The sequence below is a fragment of the Cryptomeria japonica genome, chromosome 9 (assembly GCF_030272615.1).
Source record: "Cryptomeria japonica chromosome 9, Sugi_1.0, whole genome shotgun sequence".
NCBI lineage: Eukaryota > Viridiplantae > Streptophyta > Pinopsida > Cupressales > Cupressaceae > Cryptomeria > Cryptomeria japonica.
In genome coordinates this window covers 679,237,128-679,251,474 of record NC_081413.1, presented here as the reverse complement: position 1 = coordinate 679,251,474, position 14,347 = coordinate 679,237,128, and the positions used below count along the sequence as shown (strand labels likewise).

Below are 14,347 nucleotides of genomic sequence, written 5' to 3'. Positions count from 1 at the left end.
CATTAGCAATAGCATTGATCAACAGTTAAGGAGGCTAATGCGCACCAGACCGTTCTAATGAGCTCCTACGTCATATACTCCATTGCAAGAAATTATGAGTATCCGGGACTCATGTACACATGCGTAATTGGAAGGAAACCTGGAGAGATTAAAGTATATGATTGTTGTCCATAGCTTAAACATCCACCAAAACAACACTATAGGAGGGTGAATGATGCATTCACTATGCATATCATGAGGAAGCTTCGAGGTGGATTGCAAAAGAGACTCTCTCCAATTGCACAAGCGTTGGCAAAACAACACGGTGCATGGTTCATCCAGTTCCCGAAGTTCACATACATCAGAGTTGAAGGATCTCTTGTTCCTCCCTACATGTTGCTGCGCTATCCAACAAATAGAGTGGTGCTACTCGAGGTGGTGAGATAGTTATTAGCATATATCAAGGCATATAGACATAAGCACGGAGCTGGTGTTTCTTTTCCTATCACGCTTGGAAATTCTATTGAAGTATGTCCCTCCACTCATGTAGCAGAAGATGCCGAGAAAGAGTTAGCATTCCATTCACTCAAGCCATTCATAAGTAGAGATCGTTTCGATCCATATGGTTATGTAAAAGAAGTTTTAGGGAGAAGGCATGGACATTGGTGGCACCTTGAGGACTATTGGGTAAATGTTCAAAATGATGTAGAAGTGAAGAAGAAGATGTATTCTAGGCTACCTCTTGATTTCATCCGGAAATGCAAGATGTTTCATGTTGCCGATCAAGTTCAAGATAGTGGCAAATATCTCCAAGCAACGTATGCCAAAGAAGATAAAGAGATCAAATTCAAATGGGTGGATATGGAGGTTGATGACTTGAAAGAATTGATGAAACTAGTTTTAGAGTACACCCACATATAGATAGATATACGACACAAGAAGTTGAAAGAGAAGAATATAGCACCGACATTCCACACAGAAGAAGAGTAGATGATGAAGATGAAGCAAGTACAAGTGGGAGCGCACCTCAACCATCTCATCCAAAAGGATCAAAGAGAAAAGAAGATCATGGAGAAAAAGAGACCTCGAGGAAGAAGCATAAATCAAATTCAAGTCATCCTCCCTCCAGACATGAAGAATGAAGGATAGAAAAAGAGTTGAGTCAAGGAGCCGATGAATAAGCGGAATCTACAATCCACAATGATAAAGGCAAAGAAAAAGCATCTCAAGAACAAGAAGACCTCACCCATCTCATTCAAGAGATCAAAGGAGGCGAACAAGAAGATAATGATGAGACCACTTCCCCACCTAGAGATGAGCAAATGCATGAAGAAGCACAAATTCAAGAAGGAAGATCTTCCATTTCGGAGTCACTAAATGAAAGACTAGCTCAAGAAGTGATAGTAGTTGAGGAAGAGCAAACATATGATATAGCGAGTCTTCTAAGCCAAACTCGAGAGGTCATAGAGAAGAGGAAAGCTACGAAGATGTCAAAGGTGATTAGAGATGATTTGGGATCAAGAAAGTTACAATAGCTACTCCAAGGGTTGAGAAATACGAATGTGAGATCACAGCGGAGGAGTATGACATGGAGACTATTGATTTGGGTCCACTCACCTCCGAACAAGCTATAGGTGATGCAATTGATTCATTGAAGGCGGTTAATGAAACGCTGAGAGCTGAAATAGAGAAGAATAGAAGATTGGAGAAGGAAATAAGTGCGTGGAGGAACTATGTCCAGCAATTTCAGCAACCATTGAGACATCAAAGTTCGACAGCCACACCACCACCTTTGCTTCCTCCAGAATTAGTTGATCATATGGAGAAGATGAGGAATTCGATGCAGTTGATGGATACATGGATAGAGGATTCATATACTAGAGTCAATAGGTTCATGAAAGGCATAATGAAGACACTCAATACGATTATAAAGGTCCTTGCGAGACTCATGTCCTCATAGAAGCCTTCGAAACATTTGCTCATGCTAGAGATGTCATCATTCCAATGCTTCAAGTAATAAGGAAAACATCTCGAGAAGTCTTATCAAGAGAGAAGATAACAAGAGAAGGATCTACACCTAGCTTTCTACGATGGAGCAGCCTACTTCACACGAAGAAGATCATCTTGGAGGAGATTGGAAACGGCCGTAGTCAAGTTCAAGATGATATGCATTGAATTCATGATAAGATAGTGGAAGTAGCACAAATTGTTTTAGAGAGAAAGATTGATCCAGGAACGATCATAGAAGCTAGAGAATTGGAGGAAAGGATAAGAGTCATTTTCCATGGGATTGATGGGATGATCACTAGGCAACAATTGAATGATATGCTGGAGTTCGTGGTTTTAGCAAGTAAGACTCAAGAGCTTTAACCTGAATGGGATAATGCCATCGTCAAAGCTTTCGAAGAGGTCATGCACAGGGAGGAGCAGCTGAAGTCTCTACCCAAGATTTTGATGACCAAGATAGAAGGCATAGTGACCAGATTCATTGAATATGCTAGAAAGGAACATGAGAAAAGGAACCAGACTCTAGAAGACAGTTTGTTATGATCCCACTTGGCATTTAATTTTCCTATTGGAGGATGCTTCCTCGGTTTTTGTGTCAACACATGCTATTTTCTCATTGGTGGATTCTATAATGATATTTATCTAGATAGGGTTTCATATGTATCAAACCCTAATTAGGGTTTAGGTGGCAAAATCTTGGCCCTTGATCCTCATTCGATCTCGGCCCTTCACTGTACTTGGAATCCTATATTAACTCCACTCATTTCATTTGTAAAGGTTAATAGAATATGAGAGTGGAATAGTGAATAGCAAGATTAGAAGTCAAGAGCGATAAGAGAAGGATTTGAAGAATTGTTGTTGTTTGGCCATTGGATTAATAAAACATTGAAGTTATGGTGTTTCTATTCAATCTTTGAAGCCTATTGTATGGTTCTTTATCTTCTCAAGTCTATCTTTGATATTAGTTTAAGCATTTAGATTGAATGATAGAATGTTGCATTTGATGTATTTTGAAACTCGTTACCCATACCACTAGCCTCTTGCTGATTGTAAGTGAGCCTTGTGTGGTCAACTGGAACCTTTAAAATTGCTTAAGTTCGATTGTTGCTCAATCATTGATATGCATTCAAGTGATGGTGTCTATGCTTGGCAATGATTTGAGAACCTCCAAATGTCCTTAGAAGATTGCACTAGTTCCAATGGAGTTGTTCGTGTATGGCGATGCTACAACTAGTTGAGTTTCACTTGTGTCATTCTTCATCCATTCATTCTAGGATAGCTTAGAACCTCTCTAAACCCTTAGCTTTTGCCTTCTTTTTGACAATCATTCGATAGTATTAGGAAAGAACCTCATTGCATATCATTCGCAAAATACTTCATGAAATCTTTTGTAACCACAAATGCCCCTTGATGAGACAGCAATCACAATGACCAACGAAGCTTATCCACACATAGTGACCCTACATTCATGAACCTTGGAGTCTTCTCAAGTGATCCTTAAGCTAATCTTCAACATTTGAGAGATTTTGTTCAAGAGAGGATAAGATACTCTTGTTGGCATTGTGTTGTCATTGATGTCAACCGTAAAGGATGTTACCAGTATCACTGACATTGATGTCAACTAGTGAACTAGAGGCTGTTGGCATTAGAGTTTGATGTCAACCGAAATGGAAGATAGACCAGCATGGGAGAAGAAATGATGTGATGTCATTGGTGACAACCAGGTCGCCATCTTCATGCAGGAGGAAGAACCGGTATGTACCGGTATGCTAGAGGTGCAATAAAGTGACCACTCGGTAAAAGGGTTGTTGATATGGTGTTGCATACAACCAGAATGAAGAGACTACATGATGGGTATTGATTGTGATGAAGAGGTGGAATGCTATTTTGATCACATCAACATCGGAGGTGAAGTATGTGTAGGCCACCAGATTGCTAGTGTAAGGTTAACTAGCAAGACTCCCACCGGATGAAGAAGCTATCACAGATTATGTGATAGGTTGACAAGAGTAAGATGCTTCTGTAAGCATGCTAACATATGGAAAGATATTGGGACATATGTCAAGTTGAAGATGTATCGTCCCCTCAGTAAAGTCACACTTGTATCAACAAAATGATTCCCTGAGATAGGCAGGTGAGTGATTGAACAGACCAAATGGCCAAGCGGAAAATGAGAATGCTTCCAGTGTTTGAGAACAGTTAAGCCTCCAGAGAGTGTTATTAGAGATACATATCGGATAAGCATGTGAAGACAAGATGTGTTACCAGGATGGTGAAGGAAGATTTGATGTGAAGGGTTTTGCCACTATGGCAAACCGGCTGTGAGATGAACTGGACAAATGATGCTATGTTTGCAGCTGCACACAAAATAGAGTTACCGAAATGAAGAAGGTGTGTTGTGTTGCCACCGGTGTAGGTCTAATGAAGGATGATGAAATTGAGTCATCTAGGTAGTTTCCACCACCTACATGAAATAGTGCCCAAATGCGAGGTAGAGCGCTCAAGTTGGGGTGTGGAGGAATTTCCTCCACACCAAGTTTCTTGCGCCATGCTATTCTAGGGCCCAAGTCAGGTGATGGGCGTGCCAAAACCAAGGTGCCAAGGAAAGTCAAGCCCAATCAAAGTTCCTCCTCAAGCATTAAATTCTGTCCAAGTCAAGTGATGGGTGCTAAAATGAAGAGGTCATGGAAAAACAAGAGAATTAATGAAAAATTCCTTCGAGACATCAAATTCATGCCTAGATGAAGGAAATAAAGTTGTATCCCAAGGCACCATGGAAAGGTCAAAAAAGGTCAAATTCCTTCACCATATTATTTCCATTCCAAGCCAGAGTGCAAAATGGAAGGTAGGAAGGGAAAGCAAGAAAAGAAAATTCCTCCATATGGTCATTCCAGCACACAAGATTGGAATTCCAAGCAAGGAAGAAATTGAGAGAAGGAAAATCCCTTTAGGGAAGAATTCAAAACTCCCCTCCTAGGCATGGAAATTCGCCAAAGAATAAAGAAATTTCAAGACGAAAAGAAAAATTGGCCAAGTGAGAGAAGTTTTCTCTAACTTGAATCCCAAAGCTAAAAATGGAAAAATTCCTAAAAAATAGGAAAGGTGAAAAATTGACTAAGTGTTGGAAATTCCTTTCTTCACGACAGAATTCCAGGAAAGGTGAAAAATTGGCAAAGTGTTGGAAATTCCTTCCTTCATGATAGAATTCTAGGAAAGGTGAAAAATTGACTAAGTGTTGGAAATTCCTTCCTTCAAGACGGAATTCCAAGCAAGGAAAAAATCACACCCAAGGATGAATTGAAGATAAAATTTCTAAGGCAAGGAAGGAATCAAGGATGAACTAAACAAGAAATTTGCCCTCGGTAAAAATTCTGAAAAATCCAAAAATCATCCGAATTTCAAAATGATGATAGATTTGGATTCATGAGATAATTTTCTCTCTCCTGTACCCTAGAACCCTAATTTGAAATTTTTCCTAAAAAATAGGAAATGTAAAAAATTGATGAATAAGCTTCCTCAGAACAAGGCACATTCACAATTTCAAGAAAATTCTTCATGGATTAAGTTTTCTCTCTCCAAGGATTTTCTCTCCCCAAGGGTTTCTCACCAAGTGGCAGTCGGGTCGATGCATGTCGAATTGATGGAGCACCTCTTTGAATATAGCCGTCACATTTGAGGCATTATGGCAGATTCCTTTTGCATGCAGCCATCACGTTCAGGAGATGATGGCACATTTATAGCATCATGAACGATTTTGCATGGAGGCATATTTATTGCATTTATGATTTATTGGGCGAGCTTAATGGATGATGGTGCATTTAATGCACAAGTGGATGCCATTTTGGCCATGTAGGAATTAATTGTATATGGGCATAATGGGCATTTATTGTTGATTCCCACCTTGTTGCATCATGTGTGGGGAATCTTTTAGGGGAAAACCCTAATTAGGGTTTGCATGTTGCTAAGGTTGGAGGCCTATATAAAGGGGTGATCCCCTCATTTGTAAAGAAGGGAGTTTTGTATGAAATTGTTGTGATAAGTTTTTGAGATAATAATAGTGAAACATTGTTCTCTGATGGTGTCCACTTAAGTTATTTTTCAAAACTTACATGGTTTCACCTTCCTCACTTAGAGTAGAAGTAGAGTAGAGCTTTGATTTCAATGGAAAATAAAATGATGCTTGATGAATTTCTATGGTTCATACTTTTTGCATCTTGTTGATTATAAGTTGCAATGTAAAGTTAGCTTGAACCCCCAAATTTGTGCTAAGTTCGATTGCGAATAGTCATTTGGATTGTGTTGTGTTGGGTATTCAAATGCACTTTCTCAATATGAAAATCCTTTAATATCCTCAAAAGATTGCACCAATTCTTACGGAGTTGTAGTTAATCTTGGCGAAGCAAAGCTTGGTTTATTTGGAATTTGTCCACTAGAGCATTATCTATTCATATCACTGCCCTTAGGAATAGATCTAGATCCTTCTAACCCTTTCCCCTTTAAATTTCAGTTCATTCTAGTTCAATTGAAGCAGAAGCATTGCAGAATTGTTATATCTGATGATGAAGTTCCAACCACAGCAAAGAAGTGAAAGGATGATTCAAACGTAAGTCCCCTTGGATTACCAGCAAATCACATCAGCCAACTGAGTCACGTCTGTTGCACAAAGGAACCTTGGAGTTAGCCATTTGAAGTTGTCGCAATCTTAGCATACGGTTAAACTTTGATCAAGAGATAGTAAGGTGACCGTTGGTAACTTTATTCTGTGTTAGACGCTGTCCTAAAAAACACGTCAACCGTTCCCCCTTTAGCTAACGTCCATGGTCTTATTGTGCATGTTGATACCATCCCATAAGACAGCGGTGTCTACGTGGCTGATTACCTCAACAATAACATTAATGCTAGTTCAATGGCTATATTTGGAAATAAAAGTGTATGGATGATCTGCCAATTCCTTTGGACACAAGAATAACACTAAAAGAAGACAACATTGTTCGGACAAGTTCAAAATCTAGAATATATTTGGTTAAACTAGGTAACACACTACATAATCTCCTTGAAGAAAAGGTCTTCATGAACCAAAAAGAAGGCAACATTGTTTGGACAAGGTCAAAATCTAGAATATACTTGGTTAAACTAGGTAACAAACTACATAATCTCCTTCAAGAATGCCTTGAATTGTTGACAAAACTATGTTGGAATAACTGGAATCTCCCTAAAGTGGGGACCTTTGCTTGATGGATCTTTACAGAAGAATCCTTAATGGTGATCAGCTCAAAACCATTGGAAGTCTAGGCCCTTCTAGATGTGTCCTATGCAAATCAATGGAGGAATCCATGAACCATCTCCTCATTTCATGGCTAGTTACTGGTGACTATTGGATTGACTGTGTGAAAACTTGGACTTTCATGGTGCCCTTTCTGATGACATCTTGGAATTCTTCAAAAACTACTCAAGAATTTAGAATTCTGTTTGGGAAGTTATATGGCAGTTATGGAGGGAAATGAAGGAGAGAGATAGAGGAGAAAATAGAAAAGAGCGGATAGCATATGAAATAACAGAAATAAAAAAAACAGAGCTTTAATGGAAATGATATATATATTTGAGAGCCACAGAACAGATTGCATTCAACAGAGAGAGCATACTGCTCTTTGTTTATATAATTATATTCCAGAAAAATAAAACTCAGAATCCCTTGTTATCGTGCTGTTGCTACAGCAATATAAAGTTCTTCTCTTCTTAACATACACAACATAACCAAAAGACTGCCCCTGTTCACCATATAAGCCCAGCAAAAAGTAATGAAAACAAAAATATTAATGTAGTTAATATGTCAGCATGGGAAAATCCTGAGGGAGAAAATTATGTAATAAATTTTCATTCAAACCTGTCCTAATGCAGAGAATGAGAAGGGAGGCAGTGATGGATCTGAGCTGGTGATCGAGAATCTGCATGCTTGAAGGGACAAAAAAGACATGTTGGCAGCATAGAAATTGAAGAGTCTATGAAGGCTGAATTAATGTGGTAGTTGGGATTAATTCTAACAAGAACTTAACAATTGAATGCTCAATGGTAAAGAATCTAGTTTGGAAGATGCTATTAGGAAATTTGAGAATGGTATTTGTGAAGTGGTCATGAAAAAATTAAACTTTCCTTTCCACATCCATTCGCAAGCTGGGATGGGGTGGATAACAACAATGAACTAGCCTCAAAATTCCACATGGTTTCAATCCCAACATTTAATTATCCAAGTTCAAAAGGGAAAAAGTAAAATGGTGTCATTCTTTGAAAGGTAGATGGAAATTAAATTCAATGTTACAACTCATGGAAATCCAAGCATTTCTGGAGCAGGAATAGTAATAAGAGATGAAAACAAGGACTTGGTCTGGGCAGTATCCAAAAAATTATAGAATGGTATCATCAATGAAGCAAAGACAATTATGTAAAATAGAATGTTTAAACAATATTGGCATTGAAGGCGACTCACAAATATGTAATAATTCTGTGATGTCCCCTTCTAGTTGACATCTGCCAGCTGAGTAGATTAGCCTATCACTGACCATCGTAGGCTGATGAGGTTGGGTAGAGGGTCCTCCAGAGTTTGATTCACCACCTTCAGAGCAAGCACTCCAGGTCTGGTCTTCGTTTGAGGTCTCCAGGACTCCGTTTGAGATACTTTCTATTTTTAGCAGTCCTGCTATTTATAACCAGTAGGTTGGGCAAGGATAGATTATGGTTTGGCAGTCTCCAGTTCAGATGGCAGGCATTTCTGATGAATACTTAGAGAGATATTAATATTTAATTATTTTTAATTAAATATTAAATGGCGAACTTTAATGTTTTAATGTTTTAAAAGTCACTTTAAGTTATAACTTAAGTGAGGGTCTATTTCTCATCAGATGGGGCCAGTTTTTATATTAAATGGAAGATGATTTATTTTTTGACACTTCAATAGTCAAAAATAAATAATAAAAGTTAAAACATCATTAAAGGCCAAATCGCACCTTTCTTGGGAATCGCGCCAACCCTAAATGGAGAAGATTAAAGAAGATTTTAGGTCTTCTTTTGATTATGCTAAGTTTTGATATTTTTTGTTTGGAGCTCTGAGAGGAGTTTTGACCAAGGGTTTCAGCAGAAGATTCTTCTGTAGTGATCAGAGGTATCGGTATAGGAAAACGTGGGATTCTTGTACAACAACATCAGAGGCTGTGAAATATCAATTGATCTTGCTCTTACAGTTGGTTTCATTCAGGGACCAAGTTTGTGCTTATTAGTCAGAGAGGCATCGTTATTTATCAGTATTTTGTTTCTGCAGCAAACAAGGAAACAAAGATACCCAAAGGAGATATTTTTGATGGCTGTACAGCTGCCTGGGGAGTAGCACCAATCACCTAAGGGGCTGTGATTTGCATGTTGGAAGGATCCAAAAAAATAAACAAAATAAGGAGAAGGTGCGCCTAGCCTAGAGTCATCCATTGAGCTACCATGCAAGCTGTTTGGTTCAGTTTGGAGTGAGTTATAGCATGCTGTCATAATGGACTGTGTATGACCAGCAAGGAAGAAATAAGGGTTTCCAACAATTCTTGGTATTTTTCAGTTCCTATCTTTTATTGTCTGTTTATGTATTGAGGATAAATAAAGGATGAATACATGTAATAAGGGTTTGATCAGTTTATTACTGAATTAGAATTGATTTCTAGCGTTTCCCTATAGTTGCTTTTTGTGCTTAAGTTTGTCAAAATTATATTTGCTGCTACAAATTGGCAAAGAACACACTTGAAATGCAACAGGTTCAGTTAAACGTCAGTTGTCTCAGTTGAGGACCTTTTAAGGTTCTTACAAATTCTATAAGCAATCATCAAGTGGTAAATTAGAAATTGAACAAATAACATCAAAGCAATTCGAAACATCATGGAGAGCATGCATAAAATTTCTTTTTGTCACTATTATCACCAGGCAAATCATATAGCAGATTTTATGGCAAATCTTGCTTGCAAAAGTCAAAGTTAAAGATTGTTTCTAGCGATAAAAATCATTAAGAAAATCTAAAATCTAAATGGGACCATGAAAATATGACCTTTCACGAGCTGCTTTTTGTAAATCCCAAAATTTGTTCAATGATATTAATTTGGCAATTGCAGATGGAATCATATGAATGTTTCTCTCTAGCCTCTTCATAAATCATTCAATACATGATGTTATGTTGATCACTAGTTGAAAACTGGAAATGAAAGGATAAAGGTGTGTGTGTACTAGGGAGAAAATTACAATGCAAATCAGAAGGATTTTTAAAATTGAAGATGAGGCTGAAAGAGCAATAAGGCTGGTGATCGACAATAGGTTTTTCATGGACAAGCATGTTCATGACAACCAAATAATAAAAAAGGTCTTGAGCAACTTCATCTCAATTCTCAGAAGGAAATTGGAAGTGGATAGATAGATCAAAGAACCATCAAGGACACTGTCTCCCTCTGCAATCTCAACATTCAACAAATGGCTAGTGAATGGAAGTCTTGGCAGCATTTGCAATATTACTAAAGCAAAAGATAATGAAAATCTGAAACAAACAATATCCCTATTCAGAAATGTTCACAAGAGAAACAACTTGGAAGCTTCCAAATTTTTCATTGAACATCATGCTTCTCTCTTTTCTCCCTCCCAGTTAGATTGTGTTTTTGAAAATTTGGAAGGCCTCTGCCTCCTTATGCAATCAAGAATGATTTTGTAACTTTAGTTTTTAATAAATATATTGTGTTTTAATTTCTATGTAGTATGTACAACTTAATAAAATCTATTTATGTTGATTTAAAATTGACCATTTATATTTCTGTTTATATATTAAATTTGAAAACGAATCAAGTGGAAAATGACAAGTATGCATGTCTATTCAAAATTCACAGTTAATAATTATGTTCATGTTTCTATGAGCATCTTTGAAACTATATAATTCTTTGGAAAAACAGTTTTTAATTATTTTCATAAGTCTATAAAAATTGCTCAACAAGGACTAATGACGCTTAAATTAAAAGATTGCCTTACATTCTATCTATTCAAATCTTCCCTATCATGCATTTCAGTTCGTTTTACTCTCAGTTTGTTCCGTTTGTTTAATTGTGTTCCACATTCTCATTGTTCAGTGACGAGGAGAAGGTGGTGATGAATGTGGTGAATCGTGTGTTAAAAGAATTGAAGAAGGTGAGATTAGATGTTGCCAAGCATCCGGTGGGTTTGGATGAAGCTGAACATGACTTTCACAATATTTCACTTCAATCTGCTGGGCCAATACAAATTGTGGGCATTTGGGGCATGGGTGGTGCAGGCAAAACCACCCTTGCAAAGCATCTCTATAACAAGAAATGCTTGAACATTGGTCGCTCAAGTTTTCTTTCCGATGTTCGTGAGGCTGCAAGGAAAGAGGTTTTACATGAGAAACAAAAAAAGCTTCTAGAAGACCTTGACATCAAAGGCAAAGGAGCGTTCTTTGACAATGTAGACCAAGGTAAAGAGATTCTAAAAAGCCGTTTGAGATCTGTTCCTGTGCTTATTGTTTTAGATGATGTGGATCATACAGACCAACTAGACACTCTACTGCCAGAAAGGGAGAGCCTTGGCCAGGGAAGTCTGATTATTGTTACCACACGTGAGTTGCGTGTTCTTAAAGCATGGGACATCTCTGCTATATATAAAATCAGACCACTTGATCCTGCTCATGCTGGACAGCTTTTTTGTTGGCATGCATTGGACAACCCTCTCCATTGGTGGAATTCAAGGAACTTGCTCAAAAGTTCATAAATGCTTGCCATGGTTTGCCTTTGTCACTCAAGGTCTTAGGGGGTCTTCTCTATGGGGAGTCCAGCAAGAAGTATTGGGAGTCTCAGTTAGACAAATTGTCCAGAATAGTACCAGATGACATCAAATTGAGGCTCAAAATAAGCTATGATGCTCTAGATAAAGAAGAAAAAGAGATGTTTTTGGATATAGCGTGTTTATTCATTGGATGGAGAAGCAGTGAGGCAATTGCAGTATGGGATGGATCAGAGTGAAATGGTCTGCACGGTTGGCAAAGGCTTCTGAATAAATGTCCTGTTGAATTAGATGGGAAGAATCTCATAAGAATGCATGATCATTTGAGAGATTTGGGAAGGGAGATTGCAAACCAACAGTCACCTTATCGTCTTTGGTCTAAAGTACAGATTATCGAGATTCAGCCTCAACAGGTGAAGTCGGTGCTCTCTTTCATCACATTATTATTCATGGCATGGAAACCAGCTCCTCTTTCAGCCTGCATTCTAATTTCTATTGCTCTAAAATGTTTCTTATTTTTAGCTTTGACTATTCAGGAAGCAATACGAATCCGAGGAATGGCAGATGCATTTGGTGACAATTGTTACACTCGGCAAGGAGAGATCAGAATAAACACAAACCAAGGAGAGCGTAGCCTCCCGCCTGGCTCACTTGGATTGAAGGTTTTTGTTGGTAAGGGAGATTTTATTAATGAGGAGTGTAGTGAATTATCAAGAGAACTGCTTTGCCTTCGGTGTAGTAGATTTGAGCATAAAAATCTTCCATCATGGCTTTCATTGAAAAAATTAAAAATTTTACAACTATTTGGCCCTTGGAGATTAGAAGATTTGTGGGAGCATGATGCTCTTGTAAGTATCTTGCTTTATATTACTTTAAAAAATGTTCAACAGAAATATTTTTTTTAATTTCTGCTGTTACTATGTATGTTAATTGTGTCAAAAATTGACTGTAGGCTCCTTCACAGTTAAAAAGTCTGAGATCACTGGATACGTTGAAGTTATATAACTGTCACGAATTAGATGAGCTTTCAATCCTTGCAGAATTAACTTCTCTAAAGAATTTTGAATTGTTGAAGTGTCAGAAATTGGAGAAGATAGAAGGTTTAGAAAGCCTGAGAGCATTGGAGACACTCAAGATAGTTGACTGTACAGAATTGAGCACCCTTCCAAATCTTGCAAAGTTAACTTTTCTAAATGAAATTGAATTGAAAAACTGCATCAAATTAGAGAAGATAAAAAGTTTTAAAAGTCTGAGATCGCTAAAAAAGCTCAAAATACATAACAGTCCGCAATTAGATAGGCTTCCAAGTGTTGCAGAATTAACTTCTTTAAAGAAGTTTGAATTGATAAAGTGCCACAAATTGGAGGAGATAGAAGGTTTAGAAAGCCTGAGATCATTGGAGATACTCAGGATATATAACTGCACAAAATTGAACACTCTTCCAAGTCTTGCAGAATTAACATTTTTGAAAGAAATTGAATTGGTAAACTGCAACAAATTGGAGAAGATAAAAAGTTTAGAAAACTTGAGATCATTGGAGATACTCAAGATATATGAATGTCCAGAATTGGACACCCTTCCAAGTCTTCTGGAGTTAACTTTTCTGAAAGAAATTGAATTGAGAAACTGCAACAAATTGGAGAAGATAATAGAAAATTTTAAAACTCTGAGATCACTAGAGACACTCAAGATATATAACTGTCCAAAATTAGATGGGCTTCAAAGTCTTGCAGAATCAACTTCTCTAAAAAAATTGGTTTAAGAATGTGCCACACATTGGAGAAGATAGAAGGTTTAGAAAGGCTAAAATCATTGCAGACACTCAGGATATACCATTGTCCAGAATTGAACATCCTTCCAAGTTTTGCAGAGTTGACTTTTTTGAAAGAAATTCAATTGAAAAACTGTGACAAATTGAAGAAGATAGAGAGTTTAAAAAGTCTGAGATCACTGAGGATTCTCAAGATATTTTACTGTCCAATATTAGATTGGCTTCCAAGCCTTGCAGAATTAACTTCTCTAAAGAGATTTGAATTGATAAAATGTTGCAAGTTGGAGAAGATAGAAGGTTTAGAAAGCCTAAGATCATTGGAGGCACTCCGGATATGTGGCTGTAGAGAATTGAATACCCTTCCAAGTCTTGCAGAGTTAACTTTTCTGAAAGAATTTGAATTGAGAAACTGCAACAAATTGAAAAAGATAGAAAGTTTAAAAAATCTGAGATCACTGGAGATGCTCAAGATAGATAACTGTCCAGAATTTGATGGGCTTCCAAGTCTTGCAGAATTAACTTCTCTAAAGAAATTTGAATTGAAAATGTGCCACAAATTGGAGAAGATAGAAGGTTTAGAAAGCGTGAGATCATTGGAGACACTCAATATATGTGACTGTACATAACTGAACACCCTTCCAAGTCTTGCAGAGTTGACTTTTCTGAAAGAAATTCAAATGGTAAACTGCAAACACCAGACCAGTTTTTGAACCATTCATCAGTAACATACAGGTAATAGAAAACAGTTGATTTATAAATATAAAAGTGTATTTATTATTATTATGACGC

General features: G+C 37.4%; 2 protein-coding genes across 2 annotated transcripts in view; both read left to right on the top strand.

Moving 5' to 3' along the window:
• The window catches only part of LOC131073989 (probable disease resistance protein RPP1), a 102,872-nt gene that overhangs the window by 51,907 nt on the left and 36,618 nt on the right, over positions 1-14,347 (top strand). The window contains exons 3-5 of the mRNA XM_059211326.1: positions 11,121-12,200; positions 12,324-12,635; positions 12,740-14,290. Coding sequence (XP_059067309.1) covers positions 12,099-12,200; positions 12,324-12,635; positions 12,740-13,549 — 1,224 coding nt within the window. The 5' untranslated portion in view covers positions 11,121-12,098 and the 3' untranslated portion in view covers positions 13,550-14,290. The remainder of the gene's footprint in view (positions 1-11,120; positions 12,201-12,323; positions 12,636-12,739; positions 14,291-14,347) is intronic.
• On the top strand, positions 1,568-12,026 carry LOC131858601 (disease resistance protein RPV1-like). Its single transcript, XM_059211893.1, has 3 exons — positions 1,568-1,869; positions 11,121-11,623; positions 11,704-12,026. The coding sequence occupies exons 1-3, from the start codon at positions 1,568-1,570 to the stop codon at positions 12,024-12,026; spliced, it is 1,128 nt and encodes a 375-aa protein (XP_059067876.1).

What these genes read in the sequence shown, in the direction of transcription:
- LOC131858601 (XM_059211893.1), top strand. Translation starts at nt 1,568, where the DNA reads ATGGAGACTATTGATTTGGGTCCACTCACCTCCGAACAAGCTATAGGT. An exon ending in TCATATACTAGAGTCAATAG is followed by an intron (nt 1,870 to 11,120) that starts GTTCATGAAAGG and finishes CTCATTGTTCAG; the next exon opens with TGACGAGGAGAAGGTGGTGA. An exon ending in TCTGATTATTGTTACCACAC is followed by an intron (nt 11,624 to 11,703) that starts GTGAGTTGCGTG and finishes CATGCTGGACAG; the next exon opens with CTTTTTTGTTGGCATGCATT.